This window comes from Gallus gallus, chromosome 2, assembly GCF_016699485.2.
Source record: "Gallus gallus isolate bGalGal1 chromosome 2, bGalGal1.mat.broiler.GRCg7b, whole genome shotgun sequence".
NCBI classification, from domain to species: Eukaryota; Metazoa; Chordata; class Aves; order Galliformes; family Phasianidae; genus Gallus; species Gallus gallus.
In genome coordinates, this window is record NC_052533.1 from 2,297,814 (window position 1) to 2,324,530 (window position 26,717).

At 41.9% G+C, this 26,717-nt stretch overlaps 1 protein-coding gene across 7 annotated transcripts; it reads right to left on the reverse strand.

The window, feature by feature from the left end:
- Window positions 1–25,592, reverse strand: LOC769510 (meiosis-specific coiled-coil domain-containing protein MEIOC-like). Of its 7 annotated transcripts, none has more exons than XM_046933922.1 (8): window positions 25,518–25,592; window positions 18,203–18,334; window positions 14,597–14,763; window positions 11,588–11,689; window positions 9,280–11,068; window positions 7,068–7,202; window positions 6,781–6,961; window positions 1–5,087 (listed from the first exon to the last, which is right to left on the reverse strand). In XM_046933922.1, exons 1-8 carry the CDS (start codon window positions 25,566–25,568, stop codon window positions 4,834–4,836), a joined length of 2,811 nt encoding a protein of 936 aa, XP_046789878.1. In that variant the 5' UTR covers window positions 25,569–25,592; the 3' UTR covers window positions 1–4,833. The 7 variants fall into 7 exon arrangements, with proteins under 7 accessions (XP_046789878.1, XP_040551812.1, XP_004939142.2 ...); XM_040695878.2 differs by lacking the exon at window positions 25,518–25,592 and adding an exon at window positions 22,198–22,233 and having other exon boundaries at window positions 18,256–18,334; XM_004939085.5 differs by lacking the exon at window positions 25,518–25,592 and adding an exon at window positions 22,198–22,233.
- Between the last annotated feature and the right edge of the window lie 1,125 nt (window positions 25,593–26,717).

A 26,717-nucleotide genomic window follows, 5' to 3' on the forward strand; every position in this document is an offset into this window, starting at 1 on the left:
TGCCATAAAAAGTGAAGATTTTAATTTTTAACTGTGTTAAAGCAGAACACACAACATCTTGTCAAGGCCAAATGACAAAACAAGTTAAACTCTTGAAGAACAGCAGCTGATAAATAGTGCAAATTGAACTAAATGAAACAACAAGCCATAACTGTTTATTAAGGAGGCATACAACACAGCTGGTTATTTAAAAGGAATCAATCACATACATAATACCCTAATAAATTACACTGGCCGTTATTGAGTACAGCATTGTCTCCTTTCTGAGACTCTCACACACATAACACAGACCTTCTCATCAACTTTGGCTATTGTATCACCAGCAATTATAGCTAAATTAGACTTTCAGATATTGCTTCAGATTCAGATATTGTTGGATCTACGGAGTGGATCAACTCTAAGTCCTCCTCCTGCAGTGTGACACCAGCAGTGTCAAACTTCCTATTAAATACATGAGTTTGAACAACAAACATGTAAAAGATGCTTCAGACACCAAATAGTATATTAAAATACAGACACTTAATCTTTGCATATGTCATATAAAATAAAAGGAAACTTCTCCCATAGATAATGGAAGCAGCCTAATTTTGTGAAAAAACTATGCTCATTAGGTTATTACTGTGCATAAACAAGTTTTAAACTGGTTGTATTTCATACAAGTAAAAAAATGTAAAGTAACTTCCAGCTGGCAAGGATTGCAAGTTGACTGTTCATCTTTTCTAACCCTCTTCTGAGAGACTATATGTGAATAACTGCCAAATGAGTATTAGAAATGAAAGCAAGCTGAGAGGATTTTTAGCTCCACATCCCCACATTTTTAAGTTGCTCATAGCCCCATGTGTTTCTGGTCTCTAAAAGCACAGTCAACACACATTTTTTGCACCTCTGATTACAGTATTGCTAATGAAGAAAAATAACGACCTTCCATTCTATATAACTGAAATTGATTGGGAAAGTGATTTTTTTTTAATTAGAAAGTGATCTATAATAAAAAGAGATGCTTAATTTCATATCGCATTCACAAAACAGGGAGTGCTGGTGGCAATGAACTGCTCCAGAAATAAATCCAGGCCTATGGATGGCTACAGTTAATTTCCGTCCAAGCAAGTGGGAGAGAAACAAGGTGCAAAATCCTCAGAAACCCACACATTTAATTCAGCCAAAGCTCCTGCTATGGGTCCATTCCTAAGCTTTAAGAGGGAGGAAAACAATCCTGCTATTTCCATGTTTGACAGCATAGAGGGAAACAAAATTAAGGTCAGGAACACACTTTTCTGTAGTTTCTTGATATCCAATGTTCAAAGCTGCTGGCTTAGTAGAAGCAGGGCCACAGCACATGTATCTTCAGTAGACTAGTGCACTTATTTTTAAATAACATTAATTAAATATATGCATTCCAAAGTCAACTGCTCTCATACATTCACCAATGTGCAATATTCATTATCCTTGTCCAATATTGTGTACAGTTTAAGAGTTAAATAATCCTGAAGTAGTTTTTCCACCTTAATGACACCAAAAAAAAAATATAGAATACTGTGGCCATAAAGTAGAATCAAATACATCATCAGAGCAGTAATGATACTAAGAGCAAAATCCTCAAAACACCACTGCTTAGGGTTGCTCCAACATGCAGCATTTCAACATCATCACTCCTGAACAGAATAAAACAAAGTCAGCCCTCAGAACAGGTAAGAAAATAAGCTTTAAAGAAATTTATACAGGCTTAAGGTTTGTTGGTTGCATAACCTCTACAGCAGTGCTAACATGACAACAACAAAATCCAGCATCCTAGATGGAACCTACAGCAACAGCTTCTGTGCTGTTAGGCAAACCAGCTCCAAGAGATGCACACCCAGGTAGAGAAGAACGAGGTTTGTGGTGGCAGTGAATACCAACAGCTAATAAAAGCATTCAGTCTGGGAAGAAAAAGCAACAACAGTGGCTCAGGAATAACTCAGTCTGTCAAACACTTCTGAAGACAGCCCAGCAGGACAAAGAGCACGAGCCCACACGGCCTCCCTGCATGTTGTTCCAGGGAAAGTAGAGACAAAGTAATGCAAACTTCTTAGTGTTAGTTGACATAAATCCCATCAGATTCACTTAATTCCCATAGGAATCTGTGAAATCTGAAGAGCAGGGATACCAAACCTTCTACCAGAAGTGACATCCTAGCTCAGATGCAGGCCTTTCTTCTGAGAAGCAGCAAGATCAAACCACAAGAATCCAATGGCTTTTGTAGTACATAGAATTTAAGAATCAGTTACTTCTATCTTGCATTGCACTCTCAGTTTAGGATTTTAAAACATGACAGATCCACTCTGAATGAAAAAACACCTAACAGCAATGAGTGGGACTTGAGAGGGGACTTCGAAGCATCTTGTTTTATTACATGGGAGCAGATCTGAATCACTGCTACAACTCATTCAAAAATGTAAGCTGCAAAAATCAACTCAGGAAAAGAAATAAATTAAATCTCAGTAGAACTATTTAGGGAAACAAGGCAAAGTAATTTTTACCCTATTGCTTCACAAGTGGGAAGAAAACTATATAAATAAGAAATAAATACAAACTCTGAAATGAAGACACCTCTCCAGGTTAAGTGTGAGCTAAAAGCCCAAAGCTCTGCTCTCACTGAAGTTAGCAAATGTGAATATGATCAGTACCAAAAGCCAGGAGCATTATTCTTATCCACACCAACAATTCAGTGCAACATGTACATATCCCATTCATTGTGACTCTCTGCAGCGATGGTGCACAGCAATACCAGCCTACCCCAGCTGTTAGCTGTAGTCAAATGCAGCCACACTGTAACTCTTTGTAAACAGGTAATTAAACAGCAGAGGAAAACAGAGGTGAGCATACTGTTACTTATTGTGCTCAGAAACAGACTGTTGAAGGCACATTAACTACATTATGCATCAGTTAAGAACATGTCCCTTGAGAGTAACGATTAATACACAGCAATACAATAAGATGGACTGTGCTCTATACACACACTGCTACAATGCACTCCTACAGAACTGCAGTTGTTCTGTGACCAGAAAAGCAGATCAAGGCTTCCTAAATCTGCCTTCCTGTCAATACATTAATCACAATTAAAAAACTCAGCCATGGACTGAAATACTGCAGACTCCACTCTTCCAGCTGTGGAATACAGGTAATCAGTTTCTCAAAAGCCAGTCTTACCATCTTAATTTGTGCAAAAAAGGTGCACCTGCACTAAGAAAACCCTCACACTCAAAGTAACACTCCCCAGTGCCTGTGTTTTTTGCCTTTGAACATTCTGCAAGTACATAACAATTCTATATTTACCCACAAAAGGTCAAACTTCATGTTGAATGCTATGAAACACAGATACATCTTCATTTATACCTCTCAAAAAACTTTCCTTATGCTTAATTCACTTTTCAAGTGAGAACTGCTCTCCAAAGCCATTCATTACTATAATAAGAGCTAAGAGCCACAGCTGGTTAGTAGTCACATGTAAGAGATGGTGTTGCTTTAAGACAGTTGTTAAAGCACTAAAATATTTATGTGCCATAAGAAGAGAACTGGAATTATTTATTCTGCTCTAATTCTCACCCTGAACATTCACACCAACACACAACATTTCTGATTGTCTAAGCCACAGAACAGACACCAGGTAACAGCAATGCAATATGTGAAATCTTCCACGCAGATATCAAACCAGTTAAATAGCTTTGGTAACCTAGTATATAGCTAGCTTTGTGTAAATATCTAGCAAACATCCCTCCCCCCCAAAAACCCCCATGTATATGCCTGTATTTATATAAGAATAGACATATTTCCTGAGTAAATTGTTAAATCAGATTATTCAGAAGGTTTGGCAAAAAGATCCAACTTTATATTACTAAAATAGAATTTTAAATTAACATTCAATAAACACATTAAAATAAATATGGAATGTTTCCAAAGATCTGTAGTACCATGAACGCACACTAATAACACAGAGTATTTTTCAGTTAAGAGCACACTGTGCTGTATAGTTACTGGTTTATAACCCAGTGAGAAATCAATAAACCTCATTTCTAATCCTGAGTCACCATTTTCTTCAGTCTCCTGTTAACATGCATCTCAATGCAGTACTCACTGCAAGTCTCCAAAATCCTTGTATTTTGGATGTAAAACATGCTGTTACTTGGTATGAGACCAAGGTAGGAAACCTCATTCTACATTGGGTTAGCTAGAAACTGACAGCAAAATGCTGAAGTATCTCACACAACCATGCTGATTAAACGCTGATTATTCTCAAACATATCAATAACCCAAATTCCTCATTTGAAAAACAATACAAGAGCATGTATTGCTCCATGACAGGATGCTACCCACCTACTGATTACTTTGGCACTGAAAAGAACTACATAATGGTGCAAAACAATTCAACACCTGAATGAGATACCTTTCAAATGACTTTTTCTCCTCTTTTCAGTATGCTAGACTATATCATTAACACAGAAAGGAGAACTGAGAACTAAGTTCCACCACACTGGTTTCTCAGGTCATGGCTTGAATCACAGCTGATATGTAGCTTTGGATAAGCAGACAAGGAAATGCTCAGCTATTGTTTAGTCCCTCCTCATAAAATTCTAGCGTAACAGACATTGTAATACCAGCAATATTACCATTGCATTAACACTAGTAAGGGATGTCTCTCAACAGCAGAATCACAGTAACAGAACTGTAGCCCTGATCAATTGTTGTAACCTTCTGGCTTTCTGATAACCTATAGAAAACACCGTCAGTACAACACAGGCCACTTCATCCTTCTCCCTCTATCCTCAGCCTTCTACCTCCCTTTATTATTACTATTATTTATTCCAGAATCCTCACGGGCTCCTCAGATTTTTCTTCTCTGCTTCTTGTGCTGTCATTCTCCATGCTGTTGGATCCTTGTGTGCTTGTGTTTGGAGTACAAAGCTCTTGTGATGTCCCTTCAGCTTCATGCTTTACCGGGCTGCTCGGGGAGGGTTTTGGCAAAGTCATCTGTAATGCACACCATAACGCAGTTCGAGCCCTGCGTGTGGAAGCAGCCAACTCTCTAATGGCAGCTGCCAGAGCCAGAACATCTGCAACAGAAAAATACCTTCTAGGTAAAGCTAGTACACAAGCCTGATAATATTAATACATAGAAAAGCTATCTGAATTTATTTAACCTCACTAGTACACAACATTTGATCAAGAAACAGCTAGTCTTGTACTGCTACTTTAACTGTTGAACTCCAACAGCTATTCTTCTCTTGCAACTGATAGGTATAACATCTCACATTAATAGTAACCATAACTGTGTCCAAAATTTACTGGAGTAACCACCCATCATCCCTGCAATAGAATAATTAAGCCTATTTAATTGATGTTATCATAGGAGACTATCTACAGTGATATTAAACAAGCATCATCAGTAAGTCTACCTACCACGGTGCAGCCAAATGAGCTCCATGCAATCCCTGTTGCCTGTTGTCTACCTGCCAATGGCACTGACTCACAGCTGAGCTTTGGCTATGTCACCAGCTTACAGATTTGCTTATAGGACTACTACATTTAAGAATATGACATCATTAAGAAGGTGGTTGACACCCACTTGAGAAAGTAAAATATTCTGACTCCTTACAGTTTAGTTTTCCCTTCTTACAAGGAAGGCATCTCAAACATTACTGGATGCCAAAGAACTATACACTGCCATCTTCACTACAGTGACAGAAATTCAGACACTGCAGCACAGTGCTGAGAAAGGATCCAGCAGGGAACAGCAGCAAGGCTGAGGTACATTCCTCTTAAAAAGCTTTTCTGAGAGACAAGTGCTTTCTTCCAAAAATATCATCTTCCCCTCTGAAACCCAAATACCTAAAGATATCAGCTGTGCAATCATCATACTGAATAGCAGCTTGCACTCATCAGCTCTTTGAAAGGAATGCGGTTCCTCCTAGTTGTGTTGGTACTGGAACGTTGGTAATAGGCAAAAATCTATGGAAGATTGTGCTGCTATGACCTAAGCACATTTTTCCAATTAACACATTACTTTCAGGAAGCCAGCTTTGCCCACCTCATGGAAAACTGAATATGTAAGATATGCTGGTTTCCACTGCTTCGTATCGTATGGCTCATTTTCTAATAAGTGCTTTCCTACAGCTATTTATAATAGAAAATGAGCTACAGTTTGTTAACTTCCTAGCAATTAATATGCTTTCAAAGTCATCATTAGAAAGCAGATTTATGGCAAATTTGTAAAGCAAGTTGTCTAATTAAGAAGCAGTTGTGCTTGGTGAGGGTGAAACTGCTGAACAGCACACAACCCTCTGGAGAAGTACACACTCCAGCTTCAAATTAATCTGGCCTTACTTCAACAGCACTTTGGAACTAGAAAGTGTAATTTCTGGTAGTTCTGTGATTTAGATAACGTAGACACTATGAAGCTGCACAGCATTCATTACTATATAAGCTGAAAATAAAGACTAGCCAAATAGCACGAACAGAATTAAACAAGCACATTTTGATTTATTGGAGTATTTATTTTTATATAATATCACCAAACAGTTTTTATAGTTACATTTTAATAAGGACGAAAAGGCTTCAAAGTGCTTGAAGTAATAAAAGCAAAGACAAAATCTCTTAAGCTTAGTTTTATACAAGTGGTAGAATAAGACTTGCAACTTCTTTGCAGAAGATGCAATGAATTATTGCTGCCATGTATTTCAGACTACATATTTTCACAACTAAATCTTCAGAAAAGCTTTTGGAGCTGCTGGAATGGAAAGCACTTACCTTTCTCATTATTATAGCGCAGCACTCCTTGTCTCTGTGGATTAACAGCATTAACAATCTCATCCTTACGCCGTGCCTGCGTTACATGGATGGCTTCCATGTGATGTTTCAAGGCAGCAGACACATTACTGTGCACAGGGGCACCACAAAGCATTTCCATTTTCCCTATTAAGGTGAGAACCTACCAGACACATTGAAAACACCAAGATCACCATGTATTTGCAAACTCTCTCTTAAACCAAAAGAACAGAAAACAAAGAAGAACCAAAGTATTTAACCAAACTCACCCTGGCCTGTTCTCGGAGCTGGTCTACAATCAGGCGATCCACTCGTGATGGGTTGGCAGGGAGCCGAGACACAGGAGTGTTATTGGAGCTAGAAACACGCCTTCCTGGAAAGTTCCTTGCAAGGTCAGCCTCAGTCTGAAGGGGAAATGGAAGTAACGTTGTAGTTTAAAATTACTACTAAAATCCATGTTTTCATTTGCTTAAGAATTTTCAAATACAATGGAAGAGTTTTCTACCTTTACTTCTGCCTGTGTTTACAGCAAAATGCTCCCAAGTATCTCTCTAGGTATATAACCATCTGCTGTTGGATAGGAATGCTTCCTTAAGTCAGCTCTACTTTAGAGGAAATACTTTTAGGCAGCACTCAAAGCTGCACAACTTCATTTTAGCTAACCTTTGCCTCAGATTGTGTCCCAGAATTCCTTGCAGCATATCCCAGGCACTTAAATCCATGTCTCTCACTGCATCTCTCAAATGTTACTTATTTTGATTATTGATAAAAGAAACAGGTGATCACACCACTACAGTTGCAACTGAAGCACATCAGGAATAACCCACATTTAACAAAATCTGGTATCAGCTCAAAAAGTCATTGACACAACTGCTGAACTCCCAGCAGTGAGAAAGGAATCAGACTTAATATGGTGTAACACAAGCAGTGATTAAGCACCACTGTGCCTATTCTTGGACAGAAACTTCTCACATCTGGAATAAAAGAAGGCAGAGCAAGCAGTAGATCCTGTCTTGGTCCTTCTTCAGTGTTCAGTGGATTGAGAACAAAGATTATATACCATACAACTGTTCAAGCTAAGGCTAAGCTCACACTCATATTGAAATATGTGCTGCCTTTCTGCTTCGCTGACATCCTTATTACCTCATCTCAGCTCTCACCTAGCACAAAATCATAGTTGTCCATAAATAACAGATCCCTAGAAAAGTGAGATTTTTAGAGAAAGAAACAAGCTCACTGCCACTGAAGTTCAACACAGCTCTCTGGGTAGTGAAGCAACCAACTGATCAGACAAGCTGGAATTAAATGCAAATTTCACTGGAGGAAGATTCTGCTGATCCTCTTGAGAAATGCATGCAGGCTAAGAAACTTAAAATCTCCTCTTGCATACCTGTGTAAAGGTGAGCTACACATACACTAATGAGCTAAACAGCATTGACACAGAGGCCTCAGTGCTGTCCTTGGACAGCTCAAACCAGCTTCTCACAAAGTTTTAATCCCTGCCAACCAGTGTTCTCCCAAACAACACCCACAAACAGCAATGAATGCAGCTCTGGCACATTCCTATCAGGCACCCAGGATGCAGTCATCTTCTTTGGGAAGAAAGTGTTTTGGCTGCAGGAATGTGAACCATGCTATGGCAGCTGACTTGCAGGACTGAGAACAGCTTATACTCACTAATGAAGCCATCTGCAGGTGTCGTGCTCAACTACGAAAGTCAAGCATGTAGCCAAAGGAAACCACTAGGAGAAAAGCCAGGTCACAGGCAAACACAAGTGTGTTTGGTGAGATGAACACCAATCCAGTCATCCCAAATGACTCAGCTGAAGTCCCAGTCCTGCACCTACAGACTGTATTTGTCACAACAGAACACAGGAGCATTTCTAAGAACACTTTCAGACACATCAGAGCAAGAACCACCATCACCCTCCCTCACTCACAGTGCACTCCTGGAGAAGACTGAATGGGCAGGGAGAAGTCTTGTTTAAAGGTATTAGTGAACTAATGGGGCAGGCAGTTCTAGTTAGACCTGCAAAGGCTACAAAGAACTGCACGGTTGGTGTCTTTAGAATGGTAAAAATGCCTACTGAAATAACAACTAATAGCTAATGATCTTTTATTGACCATAAGTGAAAAAACAGCATCCACGGTAATAAGCATCACTGACCAAAGCACTGAAATATCACATTTGTTGTAGCAAATACTGCAGGTTAATAGTGAAAAATGTTGTTAGCAGCTCTAAGTGGAAAGAGACTTAGAAATCAAAGCTGGAAGACACAGATATGGTTTAAAAGCAGTCATGCCAAACAATACAAACATTACATTCAAAGCAGATTTTTTTGGGGATGGTGTTCTAAGTATTTAAAACTAACTGAAGTGTCTCCTCCCCAAAAGAGGAGAAATGCCAGAGTATCCATTCCCTGTAAGGTGTTTAGTGTGATCACTAGCTTTGACAAACAGTTATTATCACTGATGCTTTACCTTTTTCCTCTCTTTCTCCAAAGCCCTCCACTGTTCGTAACACTCCTCCAGTTGGGTGTGAAGCTCATTAGCAGGTCCACTGCGGCTCCTGGGAGGTCTGCACTTGTTAAATGGCATTGGAAAGGCAAAGTATGGGGCAGTTATTTCCCCACAAAACAGATCACTGATGAAGGGATTCAAGTGGTTAAAATCATCATAATGAAGAAGATCGACAAGTTCTGAGAATGGAAAAGGTGAAGGAGGAAAACTGAAGTTCTTTGCCAATGAAAACAGATGGTGATTAAATGGAGAAAAGCTAGGAGTTTGCTTAAAATCAGACATGAATGGGAAGGAAGGAAGAAAAGAAGGATTGATAAAATCTGACATGATACTGCCATTCTGTTCGTGGTTCTTTTGGAGCATGTTGAACTGCTGGCAGTTTGGGGTTGCATATCCAAAGTGAGGAATCCAGTTCCTTCTGCTTCTTCTATCATCTTTATTGCTGTTTTCCTGGATTTGCTTTTTTTGAAACCTGTGGCACATTTCAGGGTCTTCACTTAAAGCATTCTGCTGTGTTAACCAGCTGGATGAAAAGTTAACAGGGAATTTGCATTGCTGCCCCTCTTTACTAGAGAAAGGATCATACTGTGAGTGTCCAAAGGGGTTCATTTGCTTCCGGATGTCTGAGATGAAATTAGAAACTCCCAAATTGTTAGAAGTGCTATTTGATATTTGTAACCTCCCATCTTTTCCTGACAGGAGGACTGGTAAGGTCTGTGAGTAACAAGAGGAATGTGTCATAGGATGATGTGGGGAGAAGCCCCCAGATGTGGTTGAAGCTCCAGGTGATGACTGTGTGCTCATCACCACTTCCTTTCCAAACACGACATCTGATGCAACTGTTGGATTTGCAGATTTCCCATCCAGCCACGTATGTCCATGGTACAACAAGTAATTCCCATTTTGTATATTTTTTACTGACAAATCAAACTCAGAAAGTTTGTGAGAGTACTCTTCAGGATTAACGTGGTTTTTACATTCATTATTATTATTAAAAACATCCCCTAAAGTAAAGCTTTGATGATCATTTTGCACATGGGTTTCCCATGGTTTTCTGTTTGTCACTCCAGGAAAGCTTTCCTTTTTTGGTTGACTGAAAAAATACAGTGATGGATGAACAGATGACTGGGATTTCTGAGCAGCTGTAAAGTTTTCATAACTTTCAGAAAAGAAGTGGCTGTTCCAGGGCACTTCATCCCAAGAGTCACCAATAGACTGACTAGAAAGATCAGGAGAATGTTTAGTTCGTTCACATGCATCATTTTTCATCACGTTGCCCCTTGTTCTTTCAGTTCTCCAAAACCCTTTATGAATGACAGTATCATCTTTAATTCTGTTTTGAGAAGTGCTGAAACTGGGACCAGTTTTTTCAAAGTCTTCATTTAAGCTCAGCTGCTCATAAGTGCTCCAGTGCTGATTATAATCTGCACTTTGAAATGCACGCCCTTCCTGAAGAATGGAATTATTGTTTTCCAAAGAGGAATTTTCAGGATAACTGTTTTTCAGAGCATTAGCAGGCTGAGCGCAGGGGTCAGATGGAGAAAGCCAAGATTCAATCAGATAAAGATCTTCTAAACCTCTGTGCAACACCTCCACATTGTGTGACTGGAGCAGCTGCTCTTGGTAGCAGTTCTGCACGCGCATCAAATCCTCATTGCCTGCGGAGCGCTGGGATGGAAGCCCTGAGAATTCACCATCGTTTCCTAAATCAGAAGCCCACAGTGGTGGAAACAATCTTGAAAGTGAATTCCTGTAACAGAATTAACAAACCTCCAGCAACAGTGTGTTTTTTTTAACATTATAACAGTTCACATCTCAGGGTTACTTTCTCCCCTTGACACATTTCCCCTTACATTCTTGGCCAAGGGTCCCCAGCTCTCCTACAAAATTTAAGGGAAGGAAATCCCTACTGCAGTTGAGTAAGTGCTAAATGCAATCTGACTGCCACTGACGTTCTCTAGCGTTCATAGAATACACATGCAGAACTGTAGATTCTATAACTGTTTTGCATGTGATGATTTATAGACAACCCTCTATTGATAATTTTTAAACATTTTCCCCCCCCAGTGCTGTGACCTGGGGGGTCTGGAAGACTGAAATTTGCTGCATAACCATAGGTTACTTCTAGTTAAAAAAGTCTTCACTTTTCAAGGGCATTTACAAGAAAGACCTTTAGTTAACCATTTTGTGCAATCATTCTAAACATACCCATGGGTGACAAAAGGATATAGAGTGATACATAACATAAGAAATTTTAGAATAAACTTACCAGTCTGTAACTGGTTCTGCCTTGTTTGGCTCCTCTAAGATGCTCGACACCAGCCCAACCATATCAGGGCCATTGCCAGAATAAGAAAGATTTATCTGTGCCCTGAAAAATAAAAAACAAAAACATAGATAAGTAAATATATATATTTTTAACCTGCTAAATAAAACATACAAAAGGTAAAGCATTAATTTTCACTCATATTAGCAGCATCTCTTAAATGTGTGGATTTAGTGTATTCTCAGCACACATATATACGAATTTCTTTCTGCATTTGTGACTTCTACAGCCTAAAGCTAGTAGAAAATTTCCTTTAGCATTTCTAACTTCTTGCTTCACAGGATGTTTCTCTAGCTGCTATATATAGATACAGGAGCACCGAAAGATTTTCCTCTTTCCAATCAGTGCTACTATTTAACTGAGTACATCATTTCTTCACATCTTGACTGCCTCCTTTGCAGTGTAAATATGATCTTCTCAAAATCTTGAGGTTTTGAATTTATTCTACTTTGATATTGAAGAGCTATTATTTTAATCTTAATATCTTTTAAATTTAACTTTAAGAATCAGTTGAACCCCTTTGTAACCTGTTTTCAGAAAAGGATTGGTCACAGCTTTAGATGTTATTGATAATATCAAAGGTGTTCAACTATCACTTCCCTTAGATAATCCCAACTTCTATCTGTAACTTCAGGTGCAAAATGAGACATTTACAGAGCTGCCTGCAGTGACATTTAACTTCATATTAGAGACTAATTAAAACTTAACATGCTAATTAAGATGCTATATGTTGCTTCAACAAATTTCACTCCTCCTGTTCCTCTTGAGCCCATTCATTTCTGCCTTCCTACAGCTCTCTCAGCCCTCCCCTGGTGTCAGCTTATCCAAACAACTACTCTGCTTGTTTTGTTACAGAATTATTCATGCTGATATTGCAGATTAACAAAGACCAGGGCTGTGGGATAAACAATTAAAACTGTCACCCTGCTAATCTCTTCCACAATGAAGATTAGTCACTGATGCCTCACTGGTCCAACTCCTGGCTCCACAGAGGACTACTCAAAAATTAAACCGTATGTCTGAGAGCAGTAGAGAGACCTTCAGAGAGACCTTGACACATTAGAGGTCTAAGCAATCACCAATTACATGAAGTTTAACAAGACCAAGCACTGGATTCTGCACCTGGGATGAGGCAGCCTTGACTCTATTTACAGGCCAGGGGACAAGAGGTCGGAGAGCAGCCCCACAGAAAGGGATCTGGGGGCTCTGGTCAGCAGCAAGTTGAATCTGAGCCACCAGTGTGTTCTGGAGCCAAAAGTGACCCCACTCTCTGAGGGCATCAGGCCCAGCACCACTTGTCAGGTGAGGGGATGTCCCAACATGCTCTGTGCTGCAGCCTCACCTCGAGCACTTTGTGCAGTTGGGGCACCATAATGCAAGAAGGATATGAAGCTCTTAGAGAGCAACCAAAGGGGGGCTATGAAGATGGTGAAGGGTCTGGAGGGCAAGGGGTATGAGGAGCAGCTGAGGGACCTGGGTTTGTTCTGCCCAGAGAAGGGGAGATAGGGGAGATCTCATGGCCCTACAGCTACTCATAGGGTGCAGAGAGGCAGTACCAAGCTCTGCTCTGTGGTGACAGCTACGGGACAAAGGGACTGTGTGGAGCTGTGTCAGGGGTAGGTCAGGCAGGGGTGAAGGAAACATCCTGCCCCAGAGAGCAGTGGGCACAGCCCCAGGCTGCCAGAGCTCAGGGAACATTTGAACAGTGCTCTCAGACATAGGATTTGATTTTGAGGTGGTCTTGTGTGGAGCCAGGGCTTGAACTCTATGATCCTTGTGGGTGCCTAACAAGTTGAGATATTTGCTGGTTCTAAATAGTAGATATCTGACACTAGAAATGCTAACAGCAGCAGCATGAGTAGCAAGAATGAAAAGCTACCATGCCACTCTGCACCAGCCAACCAACCCTACAAACAAGGCAGTATTACATTGCCATCATGTGGTATCAGGAGAAGAAGATAGTGGGAAGCTTAATATTAAATTATTTTTATGCATTTCTAAAGCTGCAATAATTTCAACATTACAATTTTAACTGCTGTACATAATACAGCCATAAAGAATATATTTGAAGGAGAAAGTTTTGGGGGTTACCATAGTTTCTGTACTGTGAAGCAATCATTCCCTGTTTCTCACAATGCTCATGTAATTTGTGATTATCTTTACTCCTTGGTAAAGTTCAAAGTAATTATTTAGCATTTTCCAGAAATAAGTACATCAAGATTTCAGAGGTTACTATAGAGAACTTCATAAAGTCCAATGGAGGACTGAAAAGGTAAAATAGCTTTGGTGTTAGGATTGAGAATCCAAGGAAAGTGAAGATGGGAAAGTTCATTATAATTCTGTGGAAAACCAGCAATCCTCCCCTCTTTAGAAAGCATTTTAAATTTGCCTGTTTTAACTGAGGGGGAAACAAAGCCATCTCACAGAAGAATACTGATCTTTTATACCAAGAAAAAAAGAACAACCTAATTTTAGCTGACATTTAAAGTCACTTATTTTTTCTTAATACATTACTTACATTAACACATGGTGCAGGTCAAAAACAACTTTGCATTCAGCCAGCATCCAACATGGTGATTTTTATTTATTTTCTAATATAAACTCACACTCGAGTGCTTTACTTCAAGGGCACATTAAGCAGTCTGGCAAATGTTCAAGAGCAGCACTGCACGTATTGATGCTGACAGCAGCAGAGGGGTGCTGCTTCCACCTGACCTGCAGCTGACACTGTACTGCTCACAGCCCATGACACACTGCACCACCAGCAGGGCCGCTGTGAGCTGAAGCACTGAGGGAAGGGAGGTAGGGAAGGAAGGCTTTGTCTTTAAGAGCTTTTCATTTACATACAACAGTTTTCCATTTAATTCCCTAAAAATTATTCTTACAAAACTTTGTAAGTTTGTGTGTGTATGCATATATATATACACACACACACAGTGTGTATAAGCATACCGCTTTTTGGTGCAGTCTTGGAAAGGAGTTTCAGTGCCAACAACATCCCCATGTGCTGAGCAGTCACTGTGCAGACAGGAAGATTCTAATGGAGGTGATGGGCTGGTAATTGCTCCTAATAATGGGGAAATTAACTGAGTGTCCATTCTTTGTTTCTTGATATTTACCTACGATGAAAAGGGCAAAATAAACATTAGATGTTCAGGTCAACAAGCAATAAAGTTAACAAAGTAAAACCTCCCTTTTATAGCTTGAGCTAAATAATTTTTCAGGAAAATGTAACATGAGAATCACCAGAATACAGTCTAAAACTCACTCCCTTCCTTAAAACTTGCTTCCCTGCCTTAAAACAGTTGAAATTTGAGACTCCTAAAAAAAAGTAAATGATAAAGATGATTTACTATACAATAACTGGAATTCTCTGCATATTTCACACTGCAGGTGGTCACACAACAAGTTCACAAGCTGAGTCTTTTAGCCTATGACTGGAAATGCACACATCACAGGCAGTACATCCCTTCTGAGAAAACAGCAGAGCAATAACCCCTGCTACATCCCTGTAAGCACAGGAAATTCCTGCAAAGAAATGCATGTAAACAGGGGGAGAGGTTTGTAAACTTTACAGAAAAAAAATCTGGTTAAGAGAAGTTCCCTTTTCCCCTTCACCCCTCAAAAGCTACATTAATGGCCCATTGATGTATGGATAGCAGTGCCTGGAAAGCAAAAATGGAAGAAACCCTCAGATTAAATGACTGGAAGTTCCAATGTATTTATACACTAAGATCACCTCTGTGGCCATGAGACCACGTGGAGGTTGTCTAACAATCCCCACCTTCATCTGGACGCATTAGTCAAGGATTTTCAACAGATGCAAGGGTTAGAAAAAGACCAAAAAAAAAAGACATGGTGTGCGTGTCACGGCTGTAACAACCCCTTCCAGTAAGCAGCTTTGTCTGTCTGTCCAGGTCTCATTACAGAAGAATGCAGTATCAGGAAGTTAATGGAAAAGAATTAACAGAGCTGCTGCTAGCACATGTCCTGCATGTACAACTGGCAGCAGGAAGAATTCAGGATGCACTGAAAGAAAACATTACCTAAGATGGTAACATTCAGAAGCCATACTGGACTCTGGCTACCTGGCTGCTGAGGTCAGAGAGCAAGACCTCTTAAGACTGAGGATAAAATAAACTTCACATCCTCCATTGTAAACATGGCCAGACAAGGCACAGCATGCTGGATTCTACTTTTTTTTTTTTGCTAGCTTCAAAAAATAAAGAAAATGAGAACTCTTTCCTCAGCATTGAAAAACGAGTACTGGATCAAAACAATCACTTGCTAAATCTCTTTTGGAAACTGCACACAGATATCAATCATGTACTTCAAATCCTGGAGAGTGTTAAAAACAGAAAATGAAAGGAACAAGCAATGCTACAGTGACAAGTGTGCCTTGTTTGCAAACATTTAAACTGTTGTACTAAGCTCTCATTTTTTTCTGCTTCTAAGATAAAAACTGCACTGTCACTTGGAGCTATATTCACATGGCCAGAATTGCCAACTCTGTGAGACAGCATTTGCTTCTGGAGAAGCATCTCCAAAGCCCTTAACAAGTGAATAGGAAAAAAAAGCTTAAGGGAAATTTACACTATCTGGATGCAGCTGTGTGTGTTAAGTCTCTCTAGAGCCACTGACAAGCTTCTTTAAAAGTCATTTATATCTTTGAAACCTAAAAGAACAAAAACTCAGTGCTCATCATTACACTATCTCATGCCTCATCTGTTTAAGAGAGAAAATAAGTTAATTTCTCTCTTTCCTCCTACTATTACACTACAGAGCCTGGACAAATTCTGTAATGCTACACAGAAATATGCTATTAATATCTGTGTCAGTAAGCAGAGATAACCATTTCCTGTCCCACAGCACAACACTGCTCAGGTGACACAGCAGCTCCTATCTCTGCAGATGAGAAGTGTGGTATCCAAACTACCCCCTACAAAAGGCTGATGAGCAATGCATAGGTATCATTTCAGAAAGCAGGAGCTCACCAAGGCCAAAATGCTAGTAATAATTTAGTGGCATCAGCAAGTACACTGGGCTCTGGTCTTGTTTAGTCTCTGGGGAATCAACACAAAAATTATGCTCCTTGGCTAAAATACAAAATACTTTTGCATAGATTAAAAATAGGATCTGTAACTAATGGATTTGTCTATTATTTTCAGGGCCATTAGTCACTGCTAATATGAGCTGTGCAGGATGATGTGATTAAAGCTCAGCAGAAGAGGTACTTCATGTACCCTAGATACTGCCCCAACTGTTAGCACTTCCAAAACACTGGAGGTTCTCATTCTATCTCATTCAACAAAGTTCCTAAACAACTGGAAAACTGATCTGTGCTTCACATACCAGCTAGTAGCAAGCTGCAGTGAAAAAGGTGCAAAGCAGTGTGCTGTCTCCTACATCTTGCTTCATTTTCAGTGTTCTTTGCTGAATTTCAGAGTGATACCTTCCTTAACAGGCTCTGCAAAGGAAGGGCTGCCTGCAGAGTCACAGATGTGCTTCATTCAGAATTTCAATCTTAAAATAAATCAATATACAAAATGCTGTCTCCAACAAAACCAAACAGCAACTCTTAACAGTCTCCACTTGGATTCCTACTTCATTCTTTCCACCTGCAAGTCATGAGAAACTACTGCTCCCACTAAATTAGACCATATCTAAAACCCAGATAGGCCATATGAGCAGATTTTTTTTCTTTCAGAGCATAACAAGACACAGCTTCAGTTCACTTCTGTAAAACAGAAACATGTACACACTAAGCTCTCTCCCTCCAAGCCTAACTGAGCATACCTTTCTTTCCTATGCTTTTTAACAAGATATCTAACACTTATGAAGTCACATAGTGTCTTCAAATGCACAGAGGGCTTTTAACTTCTGGGAAGCTCAGAGGGGTAAATAAACTCGAGCATTCACCAAAAGTATTTGGCCTAAATCAGGAAAAAGTCCTTTTACAGCCACTTATCCTAAAACTGGAGGAACATGCTGTTACAGAGAATTGGTTACAGATGCTTTTTATAAACAGCAGTCAAACTTATTTGTAATGCCAGTAAGTGACAGCACTGCACAGTATTAGTACTTTTACACTGAATGTATTTTCTGATTTATTAGCTAGACAAGCATTTCCTGCTTCAGGGGCTCCACAGCCCAACTACCATTAAGAACACTCATTGGTCTCCAGGGCATTTTTTTTTTGTTTCTCTGTTTTCAACACCACCACCTAAACTCATTCATTTCATATAGCTAAAGAGTTTTTATCCAAAGTTGCCAGCAGTTGTTCTTCACACTCAGTGTAAAGTCTCACAAACAGCCCTTGACAAGAGGCTCCCAAAGTCAGCCTGAATGAGCAAGTGCTGACTGCTCCAACAGGGCTTCACCTCCTGCACTGACACAAAGCAACAGTGAGCTCTGTTCCAGCTGTAATGTAGCATTCTTTTTTTTTTTGGTGGTGGATTTGTTTGCTCCTTTCATACGCAGATATTTAATATTAGTTATAAAAAGCAACATAATATAAAAGTGTTTCTTTCCTTAATAAAACTCACTTTTCAGACCCACCTGTGACTTGTAATGGCTATGTGTGGTAGTTGGTTTGACCATGTCCTCCTTACCAGCATGCAGGATCTCTTCTGTAATGTATGCAGCATTGACATCCAAGCAGAAATTCAGATTCTTAAGGGCAGACTTAACCTATTTAAAAACAATCAAAAAAGAAACAATCACCTGGTCTGTCAACGCCATATTTGTTAGGCAGGAAACTTGTTTGCGAGCAGTACAGAATAATTTCCTACACTTCTGTTATTGAAAAGCAGCTCATTCAGTTCCTACAATTTGCATGTGTGCCATTTCTCCAACTTGAGCCACTTGCATTGCAGGGTACAGTAAAGCAATGCCTACAGTCAGTCAGTCCACACACTACAAAAATTTCATCCTTGCTGACAGAAAACTTTAATTGGTGGAAGCAATGAATAGGAAAGGGGCTGTTTTCAAGACCAGGACAAATCAAGCTAATATGTGCAACTGTCATATCATGGTAAATTGTTAAAACTGAACATGGCATTTATCACAGAATCATAGAATCATTTACTCTTCTAAAGTAATCAGATTATGTCAGATGATACCCACATCAAACTGTGGATGAATGGAAGAACTAAGGATTTACGTAGCCTGTTGTCCATCCACAAATCTGCTACAACATTTCATTCAGCTCACAGAGAAATTTCCACCCTTCTCTTTCCCAAGGCCCTGCTGGAAACAGGCACTAAGAGCAGGATGAATTAGTTCACCCAGTCTTGACTGTCAGTTTCTTTGGGATTCTTACAGCATTTCCATCACCATGCAGCACGAAAAATGTGCTCAGACAGCAAAGTCTGGCAGAACAGTTCTGCAGAAGGTGTGCAAGTGCCTGTGTCTCTTGGAAGAGCAGAGCTTGCTGCTCTCACATCAGCTGATACTATACAGAAGTCATACAGCAAGGGAAGGGCTGCAGTAACACTACTCCTGGCTCTGCAGAAAGCCCTGCAGCCTAAGTAGGAAGATTGTGCACTCTGTATTTAAGCTGAGCTAAACCAGAAGGCTCAGCACTGAAGTGATTCAGGTGCACGCAATTACTCCCAGGCACTCACTTTGTTACACAGCCTCCTTTCAGACGAGATGCCTGGCAATATCTTTGTACCACCTGTCATGGTTTGGTCGGTCAATGTGCCTAAACTGTTAATCTTGACTGACCCTTTAACTACTCGCGATTCATTTGCTGTTCTCTGTCAAAGCAGACAGAATTAAACGAATGATTTGGCTAATCACTACATCTGTGGCAGAGCATAACTGTGGGATTCTCACAAGGCCGACTGATAGCTGAAATCCCAAAGAGTCCATTTGCATCTCAAAACAGTCACTACTTCGAGCCACAGGAGGCATTCGAAGCAGCGCAGGAGCCACATTAGGGTTCACAACCTGAGGGTGCTTAGAAGCAACGCTTTAGTTAAAGAAGCACTGCCAGTTTGTGTTGAACAAAACAAAAAAGTTTCTCATGGAGCACTTTAATACGTCCTGAATTTTTATACAGCTTTAGGTTGTAAGAGGTTATTTTGATTGCTGGTTTGTTTGTTTTTTCCTTCTGACATTGTCCAAGAGCCACGAGCTAAAAGATGAGCAACCATAACCCAATACCTGGTGGCAACAAGTTGTTCTGTTAGCAGGGAAAACGGACGACCCACTTCATGTTCTCACCCCATCCCATCTGATAGATGTCCAAAGCTTATCAGAAGAGTGACACACTTCTTGACAACATAACCCACAACATCCTACAGAAATGCAATCCCACAACCCTTCATGCCAGTGTAATATCTGCTAATCTTCCCATTTTTCAAACCAATACTTTTCTTAAAGTTAACACTAGAAGCTCCAAATGATCCTTGCCAACAGTGAGCACTACCAGCATATGTACAGTCCACCCTACTGATACAGGTTCCAGAGATGGGGTTACATGGGTACACCCCCTGCAAAGTCTGAAGGCCCTCACTTCTATTTTTTTGCACATCTATTTTAGACTTGTTATATTTAGGCCTATGTGCTTTACAAAGCCACAAGACAAAGTTTGTTGTGGAACAGATCTCCAGTTTGCTCCTCAGTTCCAGCTGTACGAAGGCATTATCCTTGGAACAGTACACCAGTACCTTTGTGAGGCATTTCTTCCTTAAGCCAAAGAACAGCATGCAGAACGTTCCTACAACATAAACGATCTGCAAACTAGGACTGTGATCCAAAGCCAAAAGCCCCTCAAACAGTGCAGTCCTACCACTCCAAAGTACATCTGCATACAACAACATAAGCCTCCCAGACTTACTCTGAGGTGTCAGAGGACAGGTTTGGTTTATAGAAGGCTTAACACACTCATCCCCAATTAAAGAAAAACTGCTCTTCACAAAGCACTAATATCAAGCTGCCAGTTGTAAAAACAGAGCACCCAACTCAGCTGTAAGATGTCATCAACAGAAAGTTCAAATCTGGGACAGCTGAGGAAAAGCATTATGAAGGCAGCTCAATACTCTTATCAGAGAACAGCCCATGACACCACGGTACCCAGAAAACAAACACACATTTAAGCAGGGACACACAAGGGACCTTCATGCAAACAACTGCCTTATTAACCTAACTTCTAATCACTACAACTAATCCAGAAGTGGCCTAAATGTATTAAAAATAAGAGCACAGAACATAGATGGTATCCTTTCACTATTGGTACTAAGATACTCCCTGCAAATCTTTTCATTTAGGAATACAAAACTTCAGTTAAAGTTAGGAAATATTTGTCCAGATGCATTGGACTATCAACTGTAATTTAACTTCCAAAATGAAGATGCCTTCCCAAAAGTGTTTCTAGAGTTATTTTTAAACAAGCATATAATTAAGTCACCAACAATTCCAGCATTTTACCAAAAAAGCCCATGAAGCTATAAACCAACCAATGGGGCCAAATAGAATTCTTTATATTAGCAGTACAAGGATTAGTATATGTCACATATCATGAGAGATATCTGTATCTCAATTTCATTAGACTTTTAAGATGAGATAGAAAGCTGCTTTTCCCACTTGGTCGCTTCCCCAGCTTGAGTAATCCAAGCAATAAACAGATGTCTTCAAGTTTGCAGGCTTGAGCAAATCAAGTCACAATGCTGTTCAGCAGCTTTAAACTGTCTCTCAGCAGAATTTAACGGGGGAACTATTACCTGTTATTCAGTTTCTCCAAGTTTTTCAGCGCCTTCAAGTACAACAGCAAGAACCCTCAAGTTTCCCAACCGCTTTGTAAGGCTCACAGCACGACCCTCACTAGAAAGCTCTGCAGGTCCACATTAAGAGACGATTGTGTGTGGAGGTTTCTCAGGTACTCGTCACACAAAACCTCCTGCGAGGCTGAGCACCGCCGGACCGACAAACGACTGCGCTTCAAATTGCAGCATCATAGCAACCTGAGCAAACACTATACTGCAAAAATCGCTTCGCCGGATTGTTTTCCGGCTTCCTTACGGACGCCTACCACCTCTCCCGACCAACAAACACACACATAGGAGCCTCACCCCGCGGTGAGAAGCGGCTCCCGCCGAGTCGAAGCTGCGCAGCCCCCACCCCGAGGCGGGCGGCTGTGTTGCAGCTGGAAGCAGCGCAGGCACCGCCCGGCAGCCCCGCGCTGCTCACCTCCCCGGGGCGGCACGCACAGCGCTGCCAGACTATGGGCTGCGTCCCTCCTCCACCCGCCGAAGAGGGGGGACGAACGCAGCAGAACAGCAGCGGTTTTCGGGCTGCGGGCGTGGAAGCGGTCCATAGAGACGAAGTGTCAGCGCTGGCGCTGAGAGATTTCTGCACGGAGCTATTCCCAGGCTGAGCGGTCCCAGAGCTGCACAGCACTACGAGATTGCTCGCCCTTAAGTGTCACCTCACGTACACACCCTTCCAAATAGCTCTGCAACAACCTAAATCCTCCCCTAGCAAAAAAAAGCAAAGCTTTCACACTGCCAAAGGCCCTGCTGCAGAAGTGAAAGAAACACCGAGCTTACATGTTTGGTCTTCTTGCTTTACAACCAGGCTGTGCCATGTAACGTCTGATGTCACTGCAGGACCAGTATGTGGAAGTACTATGGGAATTGTAGTTTCCTCAGCTGTGCAGTAGCTGCACTGCACAGGACCCGGGGTGCTCGGAGCAGCCTCCCTCTCACAGAGGCTTGCAGGAACTGCTGGCAAGTGCAGATTAACTCCTTTAGTTGGGAACTGTTTCTCAAACGGGAAAAAAAAAAGCATTCTGGTTGTTTCAGCAAGTATACACCTTCTTCTCACACAAGAAAGGAGCTTCTAAGCAACCACTTTCTGGTGATCACATACTTTCCAGTTGCAAGCAGGAAGCACCATCCAGCAAGGAGATATTAATTGCTGCCAGGTGTAATGATGCTCCTATTGAGCAATAGAGGAGTTGTTATAACAAACTCATTGCCTCTTGTACCCCTGGGGGTTTGATTTCTCCACGTGGAAAGATAGCTCACCTAAACAAATGTTTATATCATTGCTCATGATGCATCTGCCACTTGGGTTCCTATTGGGCACACTCAGCCAGGTAACTATGAAGACTTGCACAGTATGAGCAAATGCAGCCCTTGGCTTCCTGCAAGAAGAATTAAAAGTTAAGGCTACTTCAGTCAAAGGCTTTCCTGCAAGATCAAGTGCTGTGCCTGACCCACCTTCTCCCACTTTCAATCAAAATACCTCTTTGTTGCATATGGATTATCACCTTTTACACAACTTTCCTTAATAAATTAGTTATTTTTCTACAACTCCATGCCTTAACTCAGGCAGATAATGAACCCTGGTGTTTCCCTCACACCATATGCTATGACAGAATAACGAATCATAAAATCATAGAATGGCCTGGGGGTTGAAAAGGACCACAATCATAGAATCATAGAATCGCTAAGGTTGGAAAAGACCCACAGGATCATCCAGTCCAACCATTCGTTCGCACTTCACCAATGGTTCTCGCTAAATCATGTCCCTCAACACAACATCCAAATGCTCTTTGAACACCAACAGGCTCGGTGACTCCACCACCTCTCTGGGCAGCCCATTCCAGTGCCTGACCATCCTTTCAGAGAAGTAGTATTTCCTAACGTCCAGCCTGAACCTTCCCTGGCGCAGCTTGAAGCCATTCCGTCTAGTCCTATCACTGTCACACAAGAAGAGGCTGACCCCCAGCTCAGTACAACCTCCCTTCAGGTAGTTATAGAGAGCAATAAAGTCTCCCCTGAGCCTCCTCTTCTCCAGACTGAACAATCCCAGCTCCTTCAGCCGCTCCTCATAAGGCCAGACCCCTCACCAGCCGTGTTGCCCTCCTCTGGACACGCTCCAGGGCCTCAATGTCTTTCTTACAGTGAGGGGCCCAAAACTGGACACAGTACTCGAGGTGCGGCCTCACCAGTGCTGAGTACAGGGGGATAATTACTTCCCTGTTCCTGCTGGCCACACTATTTCTGATACAAGCCAGGATGCCATTGGCCTTCTTGGCCACCTGGGCACACTGCTGGCTCATGTTCAGTCTAGCATCAATCAACACCCCCAGATCCATTTCCTCTACACAGTCTTCCAGCCACTCTGCCCCAAGCCTGCAGCATTGCCTGGGGTTATTGTGGCCAAAGTACAGGAGCCAGCATTGGGTCTTGTTGAATCCCATCCCATTGGCTTCAGCCCAGCTATCCAGATCCCTCTGTAGGGCCCCACTACCCTCAGGCAGATCAACACTTCCAGCCAGCTTGGTGTCATCTGCAAACTTACTGAGGGTGCACTCAATGCCCTCATCCAGGTCATCAATAAAGATATTAAACAGGACAGACCCCAGCACCGACCCCTGGGGAACACCACTCATGACACTCGTGAGTGATAATCGCTCACAATGATCATCTCATTCCAACCCCCCTGCTATGTGCAGGGTCACCAACCAGCAGACCAGGCTGCCCAGAGCCACATCCAGCTTGGCCTTGAATGCCTCCAGGGATGGGGCATCCACAGCCTCCTTGGGCAACTTGTTCCAGTGCATCACCACCCTCTGGGTGAAAAACTTCCTCCTAATATCTAACCTAGGAAAGGAATTAAATTAAGTTTTAATAGTTTTAATAGCTTAAATTAAGAAATCCATACAGACAATATAAAAGGCTATCAATAATCTCCTTCATCTTTAAATAATAATAAAAATCTATTCTGTTGATTGCCAAAATACAAAAACAGATTGGTTGCTGGGATGTGTCATCCATCATCAACCAAGCATTACTGCAAAGTCTTCAGACTGAAATAAAATGAAGCATAGCGCCAGCAAGCTGCTAGAAAATCTTCCCAAAAACCTCAGTTCATCCTTCAGCTGAGTTAAACCTAAAAACATACATTGCTCATCCTGAACAAGAACACTGAGGTGCTTCCCGTGCTCCAAAATCCATCTTACAGAATACGAGAAAGCTCCCACGATAGTTGCAAGCGTTAAAGTAAGAATCAGAAAACTCTTGAGTTCCTAAACAGCTTCATGCAGGCAGACTGAAAACCAGAGATCTTAAGAGGATGATATATGTTACTATATATGAACTCCAAGTATCTACTCCGTCCCCAGGGTGTTTTCACTAAGTTACAATGACTGCACCTCATCTTGCAAAGTTCATCACTGCATCATCATCATCATCATGCATCGCTGCAGCACTTCCCAGTGATAGCACTGCTAAAATACACTGAAAAACTTCCCACAGTCCATGACCTTCAGTCACAGGCTGAATTCAAGTGTTTCAAGACAGTCTGATCCCCAGCCACGCTCTGAGGAGGGGTTGAGGAAACAGAGCAAGTGCAAACATCCCCAGTGCTATGGCAACACAAACAGCGCTGAGGTACATTCATCTTATGGATACGGATAAACCCCAACAGCTTCAAACAGAGCCTGACAGCAAAACTTTGCTCGTGTTTGACCTGGACAAGGGGGAGGAAAGAGGGGAACCCAGACACAACAAATGAATGTATGAATTATTTCTGCTCACTTGAGAGCAGCAGGTTACAGAGGAGCAGGGGTGCCTTTTGGGATGGCTCCCTGCCTTTATAAAAGACAAATGGCTGAGGAAAGTTTGAAGCCAAAATGCAGCTGGTCTCATTGCTACCACACAGCAGCACCACCTTCAGCTCGAAGCAACACCCGAACTGCCCTCATTGCTCGGGTAGGGGCAGACAGAGCTGGGCTCAGCAGCTGTGAAACAGCCAGGGACAGCCCGGTGCTTCTGCAGATACAGCCTTCACTCACGCCCACCCTCGCTTTGAGGGATCCCCACACCCCCTCCCCATCTGAGCACAGCAGCAGCCTCACCTCAGCCCCACCGAGCCGTAGGGCTGAGGGCTGAGCGCTGCCCGCCACCATTTTATCCACCGCGCCGCGCGGGACCGGGCGGGGCTCAGCACCTCCCCCTCCCCCACCCCTCTTTTTTCCCGCCCAGAGTGCGCGCCTTTTCCCGCCTCCCTCAGAGCCCTGAGGAGAATCTGCTGACCGAACACACGTACAGCTTAAAGCACTTCGGGATTATTGTTACTATGGTGCAGCGCTTCCCACTAAAACCACACCTCCCCATCCCCTACCTCCTTGCCCTCGCAGGGTGAAACGTTGTAATTGTTGCAATTGAGAGGAGAAAAAAAAGCATCCCGTTGATTTCAGCCGAACCAGGTGATTCCCACAGCTTTGCAGGTCAGGAGGGACTTCAACGCCTACAAAGCTTATGGGCTGACGGTTGGACTAGGTGATCTTTGTGGTCTTTTCCAACCTTAATGATTCTAAGATGATTTTTTTTTTTTTGTCAGAAATAACAGCCCGTCTCCTGCTGTCCCCTCCTGGCACCCATTGAGCCCCTCCCCACCCACAGAGTCCAGGATCTTCCTACAGAAAAAGCTGCCACAAAAAGTCCTTAAAAGTCACAACAACAAGCCCCTTTACAAATGCAATTTTCATTTATATATTTATTTATTGAGGCTGATATTTTTTCAGCTGGGTTTGGTCTGAGACAAACACCCGCTGTGGGTTTACCTCAATCCCTGAGGTAAGGCATGCAGCTGAACTGAGCACACTGGGGCAGCAGGTGGGAAAAGCGGTGAATTCGTACCATAAAAGTGTCCCATTCTCAGCCTGGGCTGCACTGTGTGGCCATGCTCAGGTGTTTCTTGCAGCCTACGTTTGGTTAGACACTTCAGAGCAAGCGGTTTGAGAAGGGTACGGGCAGCCTGCAGTGAGGCAATCCCTTCCTATAAAGGCATGAGATCACACAGGCAGTGGCACTCCAGTGATTTATTTCTCAATGTTCCCTTCTTCCTGCTGAAATCTATTGCTAGAAGTCCCATTTCAATCTCTTAGCTTATGCAACCGACAGGAAGAGCTGTGGTTAATCTCCTCTTTGACTGGCTTCTACCTGACAGCTTCTCCATTCAGCAGCTCATTTCTTCATGCTTCCTATGGCTGTGCCTCAACTGAATGAGATTTATCACTGTTTGTCCATAAGGAGCATGTCACTATGAGTGCAAC